Source organism: Arvicanthis niloticus, chromosome 24 (genome assembly GCF_011762505.2).
Source record: "Arvicanthis niloticus isolate mArvNil1 chromosome 24, mArvNil1.pat.X, whole genome shotgun sequence".
Taxonomy (NCBI): domain Eukaryota; kingdom Metazoa; phylum Chordata; class Mammalia; order Rodentia; family Muridae; genus Arvicanthis; species Arvicanthis niloticus.
The window spans coordinates 33,273,060-33,289,417 of record NC_133432.1 but is presented as its reverse complement, the minus strand read 5'-3'; the positions used below and the strand labels follow the sequence as shown (position 1 = coordinate 33,289,417).

The following is a 16,358-nucleotide window of genomic DNA, read 5'->3' as shown; positions in this document are numbered from 1 at the left end:
CGGGAGCCTCACTGGGTACATATAGGACTTATGGACAAGCCCAGCCCAGCAGCAGATGGCCAGCAGATGCACAGGTGGTTTTCGAAATCTCCCCTGTCTCCTTACTGGTCGTGTGTGTGTGTGTCTGCATTTGTATGTGTGTCTACTTTCTGAAAAGTATCTTTTTTCCCTTTGTTCATTTTTTTTTAAAATCCTTGTACGTCTTTTCTATATGCTTGTTTTCTTAAGAGAGAAAGATGTGAAGTTGGAAGGGTAGTGGGGGTGGGAGGATCTGGGAGGAGAAGAGGAAGGGGAAACGCATCAGAATAAACTGTATGAAAGTAACTATTTTCATTCAAAAATAAAATTATTTTAAAAAATATAAGGTTGTTTGATGGGATGGATCAGTGGGTAGGAGGACTTGCTGCAGAGCCTGACCTGAGAGCAATCCCTAGGGCAGAACAGACTCAAAAATCTGTCCTTACCTCTACACATGATGCGCTGCCTTGGCACGCATGTGCACACCCCCTCCTGAGGAGGCATAAGAAAAACAATTTCAATTAGGTGGAGAGCAACTAAGGAAACCACTCTGTGTCAACATCCAGCCTCTACACTGCAGGCACACACATGTAAACATACTTGCACACACACATTCATACCACATACTACAACCATGGCATGTGTGCATGCAGGTTGTCAAGCATCTGCATGAAGGCTGATTACAACAGCACTAAAGGCAGCTGTGCAGATGTAAAAGCTTCACCAGCCCCCACGAGGGCCTGAGAGCCTGCAGCCCAGGCCAGTCCTATCCTCTAGTCAGGCGAAGGGAGGAAGAGTGGCTGAATACCGTATGTGACCTTCATCCCCAAGCTGACCTCTGAGAGTAGAGTCGCCAGGGGAGCCCCTGCCATCAGAGTGGGCACTTAGCTTTGCCTGGTGCCCACCCAGAAGAGGGCAGTGTGTTTTCAAACACCTCTGCCCTTGTCCGTGCTGGCATGGCTTTATCAACTCTGTTCAGTGCTTGGTGGAACCATGCATCCCGTGACTGAAGGATGCCAAGGTTCTGGGCTGCAGAGATGGTTTCAGTGGTTAAGAGCACTGGCTGCTCTTACTGAGAACCTGAGTTCAATTCCCAGTACATGGTGGCTCACAAGCATACGACTCCAGTTCCAGTGGGTCTGATGCTCTCTGGCCTCTGCATGCAAAACACATGCATGCATGGTGCAATGACATGCATGCAGGCAAAACACATAAAGCAAATGGCTATTTTTTTTTTTTTAAACCACTGATGTTCCTGACTGAACTGTTATAGGGAGCCTGCCCTCACAGGGAACAGATAGGAAGCTCTGAGCACATCTGGCCAGGTCTACCTGGGGGAGGTAGATTGGTCAGGGCACAGCAGGCCTGGGGTAACAAAGGCTTCCCTGAATGTGAATCCGGACATGAGTAACACGTGGGCTTTCGTATCCCAGTGGCCTCCGTAGCAGCACCCCACCTAGCCGTAAACCCCAGCTGGAGCCTAAATTCAACTTCTCCTTAGGGAGCTCCAGCCCCAATACATAGCCCAGGAGCAGAAAGTGAAGGATGGAGTTGAGGGTGGTGTCATAAGCATGCCCACCACTGGTGTGGTGGTGCCATCTGGTGGCCATGTATGGTCAGTACCTGAGCAGCTCCTGAAGAACTAACTGCCCAGGGTTCAGGAAAACTGCAAAAAGGCTCAAGCAGGGCTCAACCTGGACGCCTCTGTGCGGTACTGCTGGAGCACGTAAGAGTCCCTGAGTCTAGCCTTCACATATCCTTACATTAGGAAGCATAATTCATTAGCAATCACCACCTGCAGGTAGACCCAGAAGACACACACCCTCATGAATAGACACCTTGGGTTTTATTTACCGTGTCTTGTGTGACCCAGGCCCAGCATGCGTCCTAAGAGTTGGCTCTTGCCTTCCATCTCATTCTTCCGCTGCTCTAGCAAGGCCCTGAGCTTTGAACTGATGTTGTCTCTGCGGGTGCGCACACCACGGCTTATGGCTTTACACAGGAGATCTAGGGGTCAACCCTGGTTAGCAGGCTTATGTGGCAAGGCCTTTTATGTGCTGAGTCGTCTTCCAGGCCCAATTTCTTTTGTAGTCCAGGCTGACTTTGAACTTCTGACCTTTCTGCCTTCACCTGCTGAGTGCTGGGATTTCAGTGTGCACCACCATGCCTAGGGTTACACTTTGGGGTTAAACTCAGGGCTTTGTGGCATTGCTTCAGCTCCAGAGCAAGTCATTTCTGTCACATTAAGGACACAGGAACCAAACAGGAGACCTGGGGGTTTCCCTCTACAGAGGGCAGGCTGGGAAGGGCAGCAGCTCGGGCTCCAGGCCGTGATTAGGCTCCCTGGCAACCTCCTAGCCTGGGGAAGGCAGAGAGGTCTGGGCTGTATGCAGCACTGGAAGGTTTACATGGGGGCAGCCAAAATGGCTCAGTAGGTGAAAGTGCTTGTCACTGAGCTAGGCAACCAGCCATGTGGTTGAAGGAGAGAACCCACTCCCAAAAGTTGTCCCCTGTTCTCCCTGTGCGCCCTGTGGAGTGTAAGCACCTACATAGAAACATTAAATAATTCTTTTTTTTTTTTTTTTTGAGACAGGATTTCTCAGTGTAGCTCTGGCTATCCTAGAACTCACTCAGTAGACCAGGTTGGCCTCAAACTCAAGAGATCCACCTGCCCCTGTCTGCCTCCTGAGTGCTGGGATGAAAGACGTGCGCCACCACTGCCCAGCATATATAAGACTTTTAGTTTATTTTTCCTGCACCACTCCCTGCCCCCAAGTCCAGAAATAAGTAACAGCAGCAAGCAGACCAGACCGATTCTTTTTGGCCTAGGAAGTAACACTCAAGTCACCTATCAGCTGCTCAAGGCTGACTGTGGCCGGCCACAGAGACAAGGCGGGATGATTCATTCCCAGGGGCTGGTGACCCCATCCTGACAGCCATGTCCCCCTTCCTCCCCACATGTCACCCAAGCCTGCAGCTCAGCAAACATCGCTCACTGCCCGGGCTCTTATGCTGTAGCTACTGCTCAGGTGACTGTCCCTTCAACATGGCAGGAGGCCAGCCTCCTTCTCCACCAGTCGGCTGACTGTACGCAGGGCCAGAGGCAGGGACACGTTGGTGTCTCGGTGGTAGCGGGGCTGGCACACACCCACAGTGGGTGTGAACACGAACTGGGCCACACTGGGCATCTTCAGTAGTGTCAGCAGCTCTGTGGCCCGCATCAGGATGGACTCTGCATCCTTCTCACTGTGCACAGAGCTGGCGGCTGCGTTCTGGGCCAGGGTCCGCATTTTTGACAGGAACAATGACACTCTGGGAAAGAGAGGGTCTCAGGTCCTTAGCTGCCAAGGATCAATTCCCCAAAGCACCTAAATAGCTGCCCTCCACGGGTTTCTCTCTGTGCTTCCTAGCTGGATACCTTGGGATCAGGTCTTGGCTCCGGGAGGCTAGCTTGGTCAGCGTGGTCATGAGTGCAGTGATCACCTCTGGGGGACAGCAGGGCAAGTCGGCTGAGGGGCGGGACTGGGTGACTTCAAACAGCAGGGCTTCCAGAGCTTCAAAGAACTTGTTGATCTGCTCTGCTGTGCACCTCTTGTCGTAGGTCACTGACAGGTACTCACCAATGGCCCACACCTAGACCCAGAGCTTAGTCAGCTCGCACCAGGGCTTCCCGTCTGATGGGGGGGGGGGGGAGGTGGCTTGTGCTCACCACACTAGTGAACATGCTGGTCCGGCTGTGGATGCTGCTCACGCTCCCCACGAACTCTAGAACCTCACGTGACAGCTCCACCAGCAGCGATGGCTTCAGCTTACACAGCACCAGCAGCTGGGAGCTCAGTACCCTGAGGACAGTGGGACGCCGTGAGGCAGTGTTCTCAGGGCGAGCCTGATCCCAGCCTACCCACAGGGAGCACAGGAGCCAGGAGCAGGGGGCTGCAGTCAGGAAGGTAAATCCTGCCACCCATAGGGAGCTGTTCTCTCCATTGGGGACATGACTGCCTGAAATCCAGGCTGAGAGTGAGGTAGGAGGAAGGCTGGGAGTTCTAGGATAGCCTGGGGTAGAGTGAGACCTACTATAAAACTGAAGAGTAGATGCCCTGCCTAGGATCCCCCAGTGAGGGGCTGGGGTGTGGCTCAGTGGTAGAGCCCCTGCCTAGAATCCCCCAGTGAGGGGCTGGGGTGTGGCTCAGTGGTAGAGCCCCTGCCTAGAATCCCCCAGTGAGGGGCTGGGGTGTGGCTCAGTGGTAGAGCCCCTGCCTAGACTCCCCCAGTGAGGGGCTGGGGTGTGGCTCAGTGGTAGAGCATCTGCCTAGAATCCCCCAGTGAGGGGCTGGGGGCGTGGCTCAGTGGTAGAGCCCCTGCCTAGAATCCCCCAGTGAGGGGCTGGGGTGTGGCTCAGTGGTAGAGCCCCTGCCTAGAGTCCCCCAGTGAGGGGCTGGGGTGTGGCTCAGTGGTAGAGCATCTGCCTAGAATCCCCCAGTGAGGGGCTGGGGTGTGGCTCAGTGGTAGAGCCCCTGCCTAGAATCCCCCAGTGAGGGGCTGGGGTGTGGCTCAGTGGTAGAGCCCCTGCCTAGAGTCCCCCAGTGAGGGGCTGGGGTGTGGCTCAGTGGTAGAGCATCTGCCTAGAATCCCCCAGTGAGTGGCTGGGGTGTGGCTCAGTGGTAGAGCCCCTGCCTAGAATCCCCCAGTGAGGGGCTGGGCTGTGGCTCAGTGGTAGAGCCCCTGCCTAGAATCTCCCAGTGAGGGGCTGGGGTGTGGCTCAGTGGTAGAGCCCCTGCCTAGAATCCCCCAGTGAGGGGCTGGGGGCATGGCTCAGTGGTAGAGCCCCTGCCTAGCATTCATGTGGGCCTAGGTTTAATCCCCAGGACAGGTGTATATGTGTGTGAATAACCCCCCAGAAAGCAGTGGTTCTCAACCTGTTGGTCACATATAAGATATCGTCCACATCAGATATTACGTTATGATTCATAACAGTAGCAACATTACCGTCATGAAGTAGCAATGAACTAATTCTATGGTTGGGGGACACCATAGCATGAGGAACCGTGTTAAGGGTCGCACGCAGCATTGGGAAGGTTGAGAACCACCTCAGTGGACAGGACCATCTGCAAGAGAGACATGAGCCAACCCCGAAAGGACACAAAGCATCTTGCAGGAGGAAGCCACTAGAATGCTCTGAACGGAGGAGGACCTGGCAGGCTGGAGGGCCTGGGGCAGGACAGGGGAGGCACAGGGAGCTGGTCTGTGTGCCATGGGGACTGTGACCCTGGCAGGGCTGTGAGCCTACCCGTGCACACCGGCCTCATACTGAGGGACTGGGTAGAGGGAGTCACTTCTCTCCAGGAGCAGCAGTGCCAGCTGGTTGATCAGGACCCCGTCGGCAGTCTGGGATCAAGAACAGAAACAGACTCAGTCTTGAGCAGTGGGCGCTGTTATCCTCCACCCTCTGGGAGGAACGAGGCCACAAAAGAGGAACCTTGACTTGGGGTTGAAGCTCCTCATTCCTGGCCTGCCTTCCCCGGCACGCGGGGCATGTGGGGCTGGGAGAGGACTCGGCGGCCCCAGATCCTGCCCTGCAGCTCCCTTGAGAACCCTGCTCTGCTGCAGGCTGTGGTGGTGCACACCGTTAACCCCAGCACTGGGAGACAGACAGAGGCAGGCAGATCCAAGGGTTTGAGGCCAGTCTAGTCCACGTGGTGAGCTCCAGACTAGCAGGCTTATACAGAAAGGTGGTGTCTCAAAAACAAACATCAGGGAACAGGTCTGTTCCCTGAGACCAAGGCTGTCTCGTCTGGCTGAGTGACCCCAAACTGCCCATTTAGTTGCTAGCCTACCTCAAGCGGTTCTGTGGGCTTCTAGTCATCTGACCTGTGGACATGCAGCCAGCAGGGAACCACTGGGCTATGCTGGGGCACTGGGGCACATGCTGTTCTGGCTCTAGCTTGTGCTGCCAGCCTCAAGTGTCATGTGCCCACACTGTCCCGAGGCTCTGTCTCTCTTACTCAGAGAAGCCATGGAGAATGCAGCAGGACAAACCTCTTATGGGGTCAAGGCTGGCCCAGCACACTGTGGTCCAGTCCCTCTTGACTTTGTGATGTCTATGGAGGAGGGCACCTGAGTGGTGGCTCACCTGGGTCACAGCTGAGAAGAAGGCCTGAAGCAGGACAGGCACTGCCTCCGCACACTGGGTTACCCGGGCACAGCTGGCCATGGGCTTCAGCACCTGGTGAAGTGGCGTCAGTCTGGGGACACAACGGGGCTACTGAGTGCAAGTCCACAGTTCCTTCCTACAGGTGGTCATGGTTCACTCACTCCTTGGGATTACATGCTTCATGGGGCTCGAGGAGACCAGGAGATATCAGGGGCTCCCAGGACAGCAGAGCCAGGGACAGGGCAGCAAGTGCTGAATTGAGCGGCCTGCCGACCACCCTGGTCCTCCCACTTCATGGAATATGCTAGGTCTTAGTTTTCCTACTTGGATAGTGGCCTGCACACAGCATCGAATGAGGGCTGGGCCAAAGCCCCTCCACACCCACGGCACTAGTGACAGGGACCACGGCTGTCTCCTCAGGCTGAGGGAGAGAATATACAGCCCAGTCTCTGGCATCAAATCCCACCTCTCTGTGGAGCCGCTGGCCTTGGTACGAAGCAGGTGCCGGAAGAGTCCTTGGAACTGTGGGTCCTGGAAGGCCTCTAGACAGCTGGGGATCCTGAGGGAGACATCCCAAAGCACCCTTTCCGACGGGGTCTGTGTGGACCTAAGAGGACAGAGGCTAGGCTGGGATGCAAGTCAACTTACAGTGCTATTTGACCTGATGCCGGGGGTACTGGTTATAACATCCCAGGCTCTCAGGGATGGGGAAGGGCTCTGTACATCATGGGAGGCCCCCCTTGATGAACGTGAATGTGCTGAGGAGCCTGGGGGTTCAGGGGCTATTCCAGGTGGATGGCAAATGGCCCAGAGATGTACTTGTCTGTGACCTGAAGCCTGGTCCAAGAAGCCGGGAGCAGTAAGGAGCAGAGCCAGGTTGCATGGGAGGAGACAGGGTTAACCAGGCCAGAGTGGGCCCACCTGAGCTGTAGATCCAGGGCAGCAGTCAGACAGGGCAGGTCAAGCAGTGCATGCAACATCTCCACAGCTGTGCTGGCGTCCACGAGAGCTGGGAGGAGTACCACAAACTCGGTTGTGAGAGGAGGGCTGTTCCAAGCCAGGAACTGCAGGGATACACAATGGCTCAGCAGGCAAGAGGATGCTAGCTGGCAATGCCTCATCCAGTGCTCTCCTGCTGTCCCCTCACTGCACAAAGACACAGCTTAGACAGGGACACGACGTGACCCACCCCCTCCTTCCCACACTGTGATGAAGCTGTCTCTGGCCATGTTGTCAGGGTTTTACTTACTGCTGCTAACGTGAGTGTGTGCACACGTACACAGGAGTGAAGTCAAAGGCTGTCTCCCTTTAACACGTGGGTCACAGGGACAGAACTCCTGACTGCTAGGTCTAGCAACAAGTGACTTTAACAGTGCAAGTCACCTCTCTGGTCACATTTGCTATTTTATTTTTTCTTTTGCAGCCAATTTTATGCTGTCAATGAAGGTAGCCACTTGTTTTCTTTGGAAAGAGGAGTGAGTTTTGGGGTAGGGAGACGGCTCGGTCAGTAAGGTGATGCTGCATAAGTGGGGTCTGTAAGAGGCACACAATAGTGTGAGCACACAACAGTGTGCACCCAGAGCCCAGTGCTGGGGAGGCAGAGACAGGACGTCACTGGGGCTGCCTGGCCACTCAGCCTAGACACACTGTGAGCTCCCAGTAAAGGGAGATTCTGATTCCAAAGAGGGAGGAGATTAGTAACATGATGAAAACTGAAGCTCTAAGTCCAGACATGAGAACCTGCATAAAGCTGCCCCGGGCAGCACACGTCTGAGACTCCAGTACTTCTGTGTGAGGAGGCACAGACAAGAGAGTGCCAGGAAGCCACGGGCCAACTCGCTTGGCGTATGCAGGCTAGCAAACGGAGACCCTGTCTCAGCCAACAGGGTGGAAGGCTGTGGTTTCATCTCCACACACATACATCTAGACTCATGTACACAGGATACATGCGTGAACACAGACAGACAGACACACACACACACAGACACTAGTGAGTCGCATGAAGTGCCTGTAAAGGTCAGGAGGGGGCGCTAGATCCCTTGGAATTAAGAATTACAGATGGTTGTGAGATACCATGTGCAGGTCCTCTGCAAGAGCAGCCAGTGCTCTTAACCACCAAGCACCTCTCCAGCTCCTAGGTTTTTCTTGTTCTTTGTAGCCCTGGCCAGCCTGGAACTATGTAGACCAGGCTGGCCTCAAACACTTAGAAATCCTGTGCCTCAGACCCAGAGTGCTGGGATTAAAGGTGTGCACCACTGCACCACATCTGGCTGGCTTTGTTTGCTTTTTGAGACAAGGTGTCATGTAGCCCAGGCTGGCCCGGAACTACTATGTGACCAAAGCAGGCCTTGAGCTCCTACTTCTGATCCTTGCCTCAGCCTCCCCTGTGCTGAGGTTACATGTCTGAAGCATCTTATTTGGTTTCCATGTCGCTGCCTGAGATGACTCTGTATGCTATGATACATGGGGGTCCCTAGCCTCACACCTCACCACACCCCAAACTGAAATCAACTGAAAGGGGAAGCCTAGGGCCCACCCCGATGAGGACCACACGTGCCTTGAATAGACTTGGGAAGCTCAACCTGAGAAGGCTGAGAAAGTGGGCATCGAACAGAGCCAGGTTGCGCGTGCAGAAGTGTATGACCTCGAAGGCCACGGTGGGGCTGTGGAAGCGCTCGGAAGGGAGACTGCAGAGCAGCTGCCTGTAGATGGCTTCTGCATCCATGGCGGCTGCTTCCCCTGAAAGGCACCAGACACCACAGGGCATTAGGCTCTACACAGGTAACATCTGTAGTGACTCAGAATAAGGATTCCTAGTGTAGGCCAGAACTCAGCCAGGTGGGCCAAGCCTCCAGGGCTGCAAGAGTCTTCAGAACATAATACATCTCCTGGAGATGTTGCCACCAACCTGAGACTACAGAGCACAGACATGTCAGAAAGGTGGTAGGCCTCAACTTTTGACTTTCATGGGCCCATGGTACATCAGTCCTAAGCTCAGCACAGAACTATCATCTCAGATACTCTGGAGGCTGAAGCAGAATTACAAGTTCAAGACTGGCCGGGACAACACTCAAGAAGCCATTCCCAAATAAGAGAGGTTGGGTGCACTGGCTGGTGTGTGTCAACTTGACACAAGCTAGAGTCATCGACTGAGAAAATGCCTCCATGAGATCCAGCTGTAAGGCATTTTCTCAATTAGTGATCAATGGGGGAGAGCCCAGCCCATGGTGGCTCCTGGGTTCTATAAGGTGGCAGACTGAACAAGCCATGTATAACCAGCCAGTAAGAAGCACCCTTCCAGGGCTGGAGAGATGGCTCAGTGGTTAAGAGCACTGACTGCACTTCCAGAGGTCCTGAGTTCAAATCCCAGCAACCACATGGTGCCTTAGAACCATCTGTAATGAGATATGATGCCCTCTTCTGGTGTGTCTGAGGGTAGCTACAGTGTACTCATATATAATAAATAAATAACTCAAAAAAAAAAAAAAAAAAAAAAAAAAGAAGCACCCTTCCATGGCCTCTGCATCAGCTCCTGTCTCTAGGTTCCAGCCTTGCTTGAGTTCCTGTCCTGACCTCCTCCAGTGAAGGACTGTGATCTGGAAGTGTAAGCCCAATAAACCTTTCTCTCCCCAACTTGCTTTCTTTGGTCATTGTGTTTCATCACAGTAACGATACCCTGACCAAGACACTGGGTCACTCAGAGTCACACATGAAAAAAACAGAACCAAGCAACCAAGAACAATAAAACAACGCAATCAAAATAAAAAGAGTGCTGATATTAAAATCAGTGGGACAGCCCCTGCCTAGAATCCCCCAGTGAGGGGCTGGGGTGTAGCTCAGTGGTAGAGCCCCTGCCTAGAATCCCCCAGTGAGGGGCTGGGGTGTGGCTCAGTGGTAGAGCCCCTGCCTAGAATCCCCCAGTGAGGGGCTGGGGTGTGGCTCAGTGGTAGAGCACTTGACTAGTATGTGAATTCCCTGTTCAGGTGACAAAATAATGTTGGGGTCCGCGCTATCCCCATGTTGGGCACCAAAATAATGTTGGCATGTTGGGCACCAAAATAATGTTGGGGTCCACACTAGCCCCATGCTGGGGCGGCCAAAATAATGTTGGGGTCCACGCTAGCCAAATGTTGAGGCCCGGGCCTCAACACGTTTGGGCGGCCACTGTATCCCGGCCCAAGCTGCCGCTCCGGTCTGCAGGTTGGGGTTCAGCAAGAGCGAGGGTGAGGGCATTCTCGAAGAATGGAGACTAGACAGGGTGTGATTCAACCCCATTTATTCTTCAGTCTCTCTTCCTCTAAGTGTCTCCTTCTCTGTCTCCTCTGTCTGCTGTGTCTGATTCTGTCTGAAGCCAAGTGTCTTCTACCTAATGTCTGATGTGTCTGATTCTCTGATCTCAGTCTGATTCTGATCTGTTCTGTCTCTGCCTTTTATATGTCTCACTTCTAAGCCACGCCTCTAAGTTACACCTTTAATCATACCCTTAGGTCTTGTCTCTAACTCTGATCTTTATACTCCTAAATCATACTCTTAAGTCACACACCTTTAATCTCACGCACCTTTAATCTCAAGGTATCTAAACCAAGATTATCAGAGTGTGCTCAGCTGTTGTAGGCTATTGTAATCCAAGTCTCATGTCAGGGTATATGGCTCAAGATGGCTGCAAAGCTGATAGCCGCTTTCTGCTAAAAGTCAGCCCCCAACAGGGTTCCATGCCCAGCACTACCGATAAACAAAATCTAAGTGTGATAGCCTCTAAGTGTCTAGAGGAACTGCTGTGTGGTCTGCTTCCCATGCACCCAGACTCACCATGGTTCAGGAAGAACTGGGCAAGAGGCACCAGTGCCCGCTCGCTGCCTGGGTCTTCGCCCAACCTCCTGTACAGGGCCTTCAGGCAGGAGAGGGTGCGGAACAGGAAGGAGGGGTCCTGCCGACACAGCACGTCCAGTACCAGCACAGCCTCCACCAGGCACTGCAGGGACACGGAGCTGTGTCGCACGCGGTCCGGGCAGCAGCGCCCCGACTACCCTGCAGGTTACTTACAGCTTTCTGTAGGTCCGAGTCCCCCTTCCTCAGCGCTCCTGGAACAAAGAGAGCTGGCTTGTCTCCAAACAGCCCCACAAGGCCACCCAGCGGCCATGAGCAGTCATGTGAGAAGAGACCACCCTGGAGGGCAGTGTGGGCTGGGGCCAGGTGTTGGTAGCCTGGGGACTCACTCCGGTTACTCTGCTCCAACAGGCGCTGGCAGTACTCGAAGGCCACCTCCCTCAGCCGCTCCCGAGGGGGCAGCAGTCGGCTGGCAGTGGAGGCTGCAGAGAGCACAGACAGGGTGGAGCCCTCCAACTCTGACTTGTCATCTGTAAGAGCAAAGGACACCTTGACGTCCGTGTGGATGGCAGACTGGCATGGACATGCTCTAGCAGCCTCCCAGTGTTCAGAAGTATGAGGCTGCTATCACCTTAGACACTTAGAGGCTATCACACTTAGATTTCGTCTGGGCTGCTAATTGGTTTTTCTGTTTGGTTTTTAGAGTATTAAAATAAGGTCTTGGGCTGGAGAGATGGCTCAGTGGTTTAGAGCACTGACTGCTCTTCCAGAGGTCCTGAGTTCAATTCCCAGCAGCTACATGGTGGCTCACGACCACCTGTAATGGGATCCAATGTCCTCTTCTGACGTGTCTGAAGACAGCAACAGTGTACTCATATACATAAAATAAATCTTAGAAACAAAACTAGGTCTTGCTATGTAGTTGAGGCTGATCTCAAACTTATAATCCTCCTGCCTCAGAGTCCAGTGTTGGCATGGTAGGTATCACTACACTTTGTTTTGTGTTGTTTTTGTTTTGTTTGAGACAGGGTCTCAACATGGCCTGGGTTGTAACCCAGGCTACCTTCCAACAATGTAGCTGAGACTGTCCTTGAACCCCTGATCCTCCTGCCTTCAGCTCCTAAGTGCTGGGTTCACAGGCACATACCACCATGAGCAGCTCAGTCTGACTGTCTATAATCCGAGTTTGCGGATGGGCGAGATCAGGTGAGCCTGGGAATACTGCCTTGGATGGTCCGCCTGGCTCTCTGGGAACACTTTAGAACACTTCGTAGAGACATCGGTATGCCCACAAATGGTACTGGCTTGTGGTTTTGGTTCTTCCTGGGGTCAGTGAGCCCTGTTGCTGACCTCTAAACTCATCACACACCTTGCCTGGCCTATGGACACCTGTGGTGTGCATCTAGGCTACAGTGTAGGCCACAGATGCCTCCTGCCCCCCACCCCCCTTCCCCCGCCCCCCGGCCCCAAGCCACAGTGTACTTGTGCTCCCTGCCCCTCAGTGCCCTGTCCCACCCTGGGTGCACCTGCATCTGGACTGCCGGGCTCCTCAGGGCCACTGTGCAGCAGCCATTTCCGAAGCATGGAGAAGGCCTGCATGTTCACCCACTGGTCCTCCGTGAAGTGCTGGCCCGTGGAGAGTACTGTGAAAAAGTCAGAAGCCACTGCTCCATCCACCTCAGTGATGGGACCGGGCTGTGGGAGGAAGGACAGGGCTGGAGATGAGGTCACTGGGCTCATAAACTACGCAGAAGCCTGCAGTACCTGCCCCCCCAAGGCTGTGCTGCAGGAGGCACCCACATCCTTGATTGAGGCAGGTCTACCCCAAGACCTAGAGACACATGATACTGACTCCAACGCAGACGTGTGTCATGCAGTGTTCTGCAGGCACCGAGCAGGAGCCGCACAAGCTGAGGAGCTCGGGCCGGCCAGACTCAAAGTGCCCACCCCCATCCCAGGGCGCCCATCCACTCCGAAGTGGAGACAGCAATGAGAGGCCTCACTGGAACCAAGAGGAAGGACATGCAGCATCCACAAGAACCCACCTGGTGAGACTGGCTACGTGTGGTACCCATGTGTGGGACAGAGAATGAGCTCTCGCAGAAGAGAGTAGGGTTGGTTTTGCTTTTGTGACATGATCTCAGGACCTTAAACTTGCTTAAACTTGCTAACTGTAGCCAAGGATGACTCTGAAATCCTGATTCTCCTGCTTCTGCCTCCTCAGTTCTGGGATTCCAGGTGTGGCCCAGCTTTACAGATGTGCACGGCCATTACAGGATGAACCACCAGGCTCAGTGTCTGTTTGGTTCTGGGGCTTGAACCAAAGGCCTCATACATGCTAGGCAAGAGCTCTACCAACTGAGCCACAGACCCAGCCTGTGATAGAGCTTTTGCGATTTCAACTCCCGGGATCCTGAGGCAGTGGGGACTCACCTGCCGGGCCCTGGGTGTCGAGAAGAAGCCCCCTGAATACGGAAGCCCTTGCTGGATGCTGGCGTAGCGAAGCCAGTCTACCAGCCTTCTGCTGAGCAGGTTGGTCTGGTCTGTAGGAGGGGGAGGGGTACAGTGGGGGTTAAACTGGCCAGACTCCCAGGCAGTGCTAAATTTGTTCAAGAGAAATTGGGGCTCAACAGAACCCAAAACCATGGCTGCAACCTGGTAAACTATGCAGGGTTCTCCAGACAGCTCACCCCTCCCTCCACCACACCCTACACTACAGCTACTGTGGAACGGAGCCAAGGAGGCTTTTTGGAAAGAAGCATTGTCCAGTACCTTCCATGAGGATGCCTGGGGCAAGGCCAATGACCTTGGACAGGACGGGGAGGAGGGGCCTGACACTGGGCCCCTCAGGCTGCCGGTTCTCAAGGACCTTGAAGATGCGCTGGCTCACACGTCTGATCTCTCCTTTTCTGTCTCCCTTCAAAGCAGGATAGGGAGCCAAGGATATGGTTCAGCTGATCAATCGAGTGCCTTACCAGCTCAAGGCCCCGAGTTCAATCCCCAGAGTGTCTGGAAGGTACACTACAGTCGATCTTTGAGTGCGGGGACCTGATGTTCAGCAATGCAATATTACACAGGCAGCCCAGGCTCTGAAGTCAGATTTAGCTATCAACAGAGACCTGGTGTGTGTGTGTTTATGTGTATGTGTGTATGCTTATGTGTGTATGTGTGTGTATGTATGTGTGTGTATGTTTATGTGCATGTTTATGTGTGTGTTTCTGTGTGTACGTATGTTTGTGTGTGTGTATGTATGTTTATGTATGTGCATGTATGTGCATGTGTATGAGACAGGAGAGGGCAGGGGGCTATACACACTTGAGATAGTCATTAGACCACCCAAGGGAATGGACAGCGAGCTGACTGGGTCTTTATAGCACATGGGTACATGGAGGGACACAAACCAGCTTGCTGTATTCCTGAGACCCTAAAAACCACCAGAAACAGAAGCCACTCACCTCCTACCCCACCTCCAACGGTAGCAATTGCATTACCTGGGCCAAGAGCACAGAGGCCACAAGGCTGAGCTGCCGGGTGTTTTGGGTGTGATCACAGGACAGGGCCAGGTCGTTAAAAGGTGACATCTCTCTCAAGATAGCAGCACAGAGGACCTGGAGCTGCTCAGGGCTGGTGGGCAAACAGAGAGTGGTCTGCAACAGGTCCACACACGTCTTCTCCAGCCTGGAAGGTGAGACCCATGTCAAGTACACTGGCATCCCAGGGAAACTGGCTGGGACCTGTCTGGTGGATGTACAGGGATCCACACTCACCTCCGGGGGTACTTTGTGGCTGAGACTATGAGGAAGAGTCTCTGTAAGGCATCCACGGTGGCTGGCCCTGGGGCTTCCTGCAGCAGCTTAGTGACCCGGGAACAGAAACGCTGTAACTCCTCATCCTGGATCTCCCTAGGGAAGGAAGAGGACCACAGTGCTACTAAGCCACACCTCCAGCGGGGGGACTGTCCCTAACCAGCACAGAGACGGCAGGGAACAGTCACCCAGGCTCACAGTGCCTGGGGGTGAATTTATAGAAACTGGGGTACAGACAGGTTCCTTCCCTGGAACTGAGATGCAGCAACTCCAGTTTCCTAGTGATACCCCTTAATGGTGAGGCATATTGCTTCCATGGCAAAATGAAAACACTTTTTTTTTTTTTTTTTTTTTTTTTTTTTTTTTGGTTTTGTCGAGACAGGGTTTCTCTGTGTAGCCCTGGCTGTCCTGGAACTCACTCTGTAGACCAGGCTGGCCTCGAACTCAGAAATCCGCCTGCCTCTGCCTCCCAAGTGCTGGGATTAAAGAGCCACCATCGCCCGGCTGAAAGCTGCCTTTAAACTTGCTTCAGTGAGCCCTGTGAGAAGTGCAGTATACAGCTTCTATACTGAGGAGGAAGGATTACAGCAGAGGGCAAGGCAAGCCTGATATAGTATGTCACTGGCCTAACTCAAATACTCTGGGACTGAGTGTTTGGCAGGAGAAAGTCCCCATGTAACACACTGCTTTAAAATGAAAAGTATCCACCCACTACTGAAGGCAAGAAAGGCCGTGGGACCTTGGGCAGACTGTGTGGCCGGGTCACCAACCATTTTCCTAACAGATCTTAAGAGAACTGTCCTTTTTTTCTTCTTCTTCTTCGATTTATTGCATTTATTTATGTACATGTTGGGGTGCTCAAGTGGAGATCAACTCTCGGGAGTTGATTTTCTCCTTCCTCCCCGAGGTCCCCAGGGGGAGGGACCTCGAGGGAGTCAGGCTTGGTGGCAAGCGCATTTACCTATTCGAGAGTTCTGTCTTGTTCGCAGACTCCAGACTTTTAACTCTTTCAGGCTCTAGTTCCAGGAGGTCCCAGAGACCTTATCCATTCTACTCTGCCCACGAGTGGCCCAGCTCAGAATCCAGATCTGTCCCTTTGCTTTTTAAGTTTACCAAATGCATCGGGTCTGGGCTTCTGATAGTCGTTTCCTTCGTTGAATCAAGTACCATCAAGTCTTGGACTGGCTAGTTGGGAAGGAAGGCGCAACCTAGACGCTCAGTGCAGGGCCAGCACTAGCATGGCCCCAGACACGATGGGGAGGATTCCTTAGCTGGATCGTGAGCCTCACACTCCACGCAGGCCACCCCGAGCCTGGGATCCGGCGCCACACGGGGACCCGAGCCGCGCAGCCGGACCACCGCCTCCCCGCTCCTCCCCGGCTTCGTCTCACACCCGTGGCCCCGGCCCCAGATCGGCAGACCTGGCCTGGTGCAGCAGACTTTCCGCGCCCGCCGAGAACATGCCGCCAAAGCTCCGAGCCCACCGGCGCCCGAAGCCTTCCCGCGGACTTCCGGGATCGCGTCACATGACGTGTCATGTGACCAGACTGTGTCCC

General features: G+C 53.8%; 1 protein-coding gene across 2 annotated transcripts; it reads right to left on the bottom strand.

Moving 5' to 3' along the window:
- Positions 1-2,745: 2,745 nt before the first annotated feature.
- On the bottom strand, positions 2,746-16,358 carry Ap5z1 (adaptor related protein complex 5 subunit zeta 1). 2 transcript variants are annotated; one of them, XM_076923546.1, is made up of 17 exons: positions 16,224-16,358; positions 14,764-14,898; positions 14,488-14,674; positions 13,769-13,913; positions 13,430-13,539; positions 12,523-12,691; positions 11,386-11,526; positions 11,213-11,250; positions 10,979-11,141; positions 8,727-8,908; positions 7,091-7,233; positions 6,636-6,776; positions 6,149-6,260; positions 5,306-5,403; positions 3,728-3,860; positions 3,437-3,651; positions 2,746-3,330 (listed from the first exon to the last, which is right to left on the bottom strand). In XM_076923546.1, exons 1-17 carry the CDS (start codon positions 16,262-16,264, stop codon positions 3,060-3,062), a joined length of 2,424 nt encoding a protein of 807 aa, XP_076779661.1. In that variant the 5' UTR covers positions 16,265-16,358; the 3' UTR covers positions 2,746-3,059. The 2 variants fall into 2 exon arrangements, with proteins under 2 accessions (XP_076779661.1, XP_076779662.1); XM_076923547.1 differs by lacking the exon at positions 8,727-8,908 and having other exon boundaries at positions 2,852-3,330; positions 7,091-7,178.